Source organism: Aphanomyces astaci, assembly GCF_000520075.1.
Source record: "Aphanomyces astaci strain APO3 unplaced genomic scaffold supercont1.775, whole genome shotgun sequence".
In the NCBI taxonomy this organism is placed as follows: Eukaryota; Oomycota; class Saprolegniomycetes; order Saprolegniales; family Verrucalvaceae; genus Aphanomyces; species Aphanomyces astaci.
This window is the reverse complement of record NW_009799038.1, coordinates 269-1191: the sequence shown is the minus strand read 5'-3', so window position 1 is coordinate 1191 and position 923 is coordinate 269. Positions and strand designations below refer to the sequence as shown.

The 923-nt window shown below is 54.5% G+C and overlaps 1 protein-coding gene across 1 annotated transcript; it reads left to right on the top strand.

Moving 5' to 3' along the window:
* Window positions 1-36: 36 nt before the first annotated feature.
* H257_19549 (hypothetical protein) lies at window positions 37-611 on the top strand (the record flags this gene model as incomplete). The annotated part of the gene is made up of 2 exons (XM_009848687.1): window positions 37-534; window positions 594-611. 2 exons carry the CDS (start codon window positions 37-39, stop codon window positions 609-611), a joined length of 516 nt encoding a protein of 171 aa, XP_009846989.1.
* Between the last annotated feature and the right edge of the window lie 312 nt (window positions 612-923).

The following is a 923-nucleotide window of genomic DNA, read 5'->3' as shown; positions in this document are numbered from 1 at the left end:
ACGACAACGTTTTGGATTGACACGAGCGACGCCTTGATGTCGCAAACGAACGACAAGATCATCAAGAGCCTTTTCGAGGACAACAAAGACGCTCCCTGGGCCCACCTCATGCAAGACTTCGTGCAAGTAAACAAGGCACGTGGTGGAGATGTTGTGGTCACCGTCACGGACGAGGCGACTCGCCTTGGCATGAGCGGGCAGTCCATCCGGCTCCTCGGCAAGGAGTTCTCTGTGGTGGCTTCCTCGACGACGGGCAATCGGAACCCGTCCCAACGGCAACATGACGACCTACACGACCTGTACTACATGGACATTGTAGGCACGCGCTTCAACTTTGATGCGCGAGCCGTCCTCAACGCCCTGCGTCGCTTGAAGACTAATCCAGTCTTCATCAGTTACAAACTCGCGTACTCGTCTTCGACACAAAAGTCCAATACACATCCCAATATTTGGCGGGTGTATTTTAACACACCCTCTCAGCCAGTGGCGCTGCTGGTGAAGGGGCACCCGGTAGACCAAATCATGCTGCACGGGGTACATTACGGCGTGTTCGTCAAAGATTACCAACCTGCACCGACTCGCAATGGTCGTAGACAAACTCACTGTATTGACCTGGACAAACTGCTGGTGACACCCACTACTTTTCCTGAGCCACAAACACAGGAGGGAGAGAATAAACGGGCTAAGGTACACGCTACCGACGCACTGCCAACTCCTGTACCACTACTGGAGGAGCACAGTTGGGCCCCCACTGCCGACACCCCGATCACAACGGACATAACGATGGAGGAGGAGACTACCCAGGTAGACCTGGACGCACCTGACGTGCAAACGTCCACAGAAGTTTTCCAATCAATGGTCGACGGCATGGAGGTCGACGACTTTGAGAAACCTCGCAAGCCTCTGAAACGGACACGCGAAGA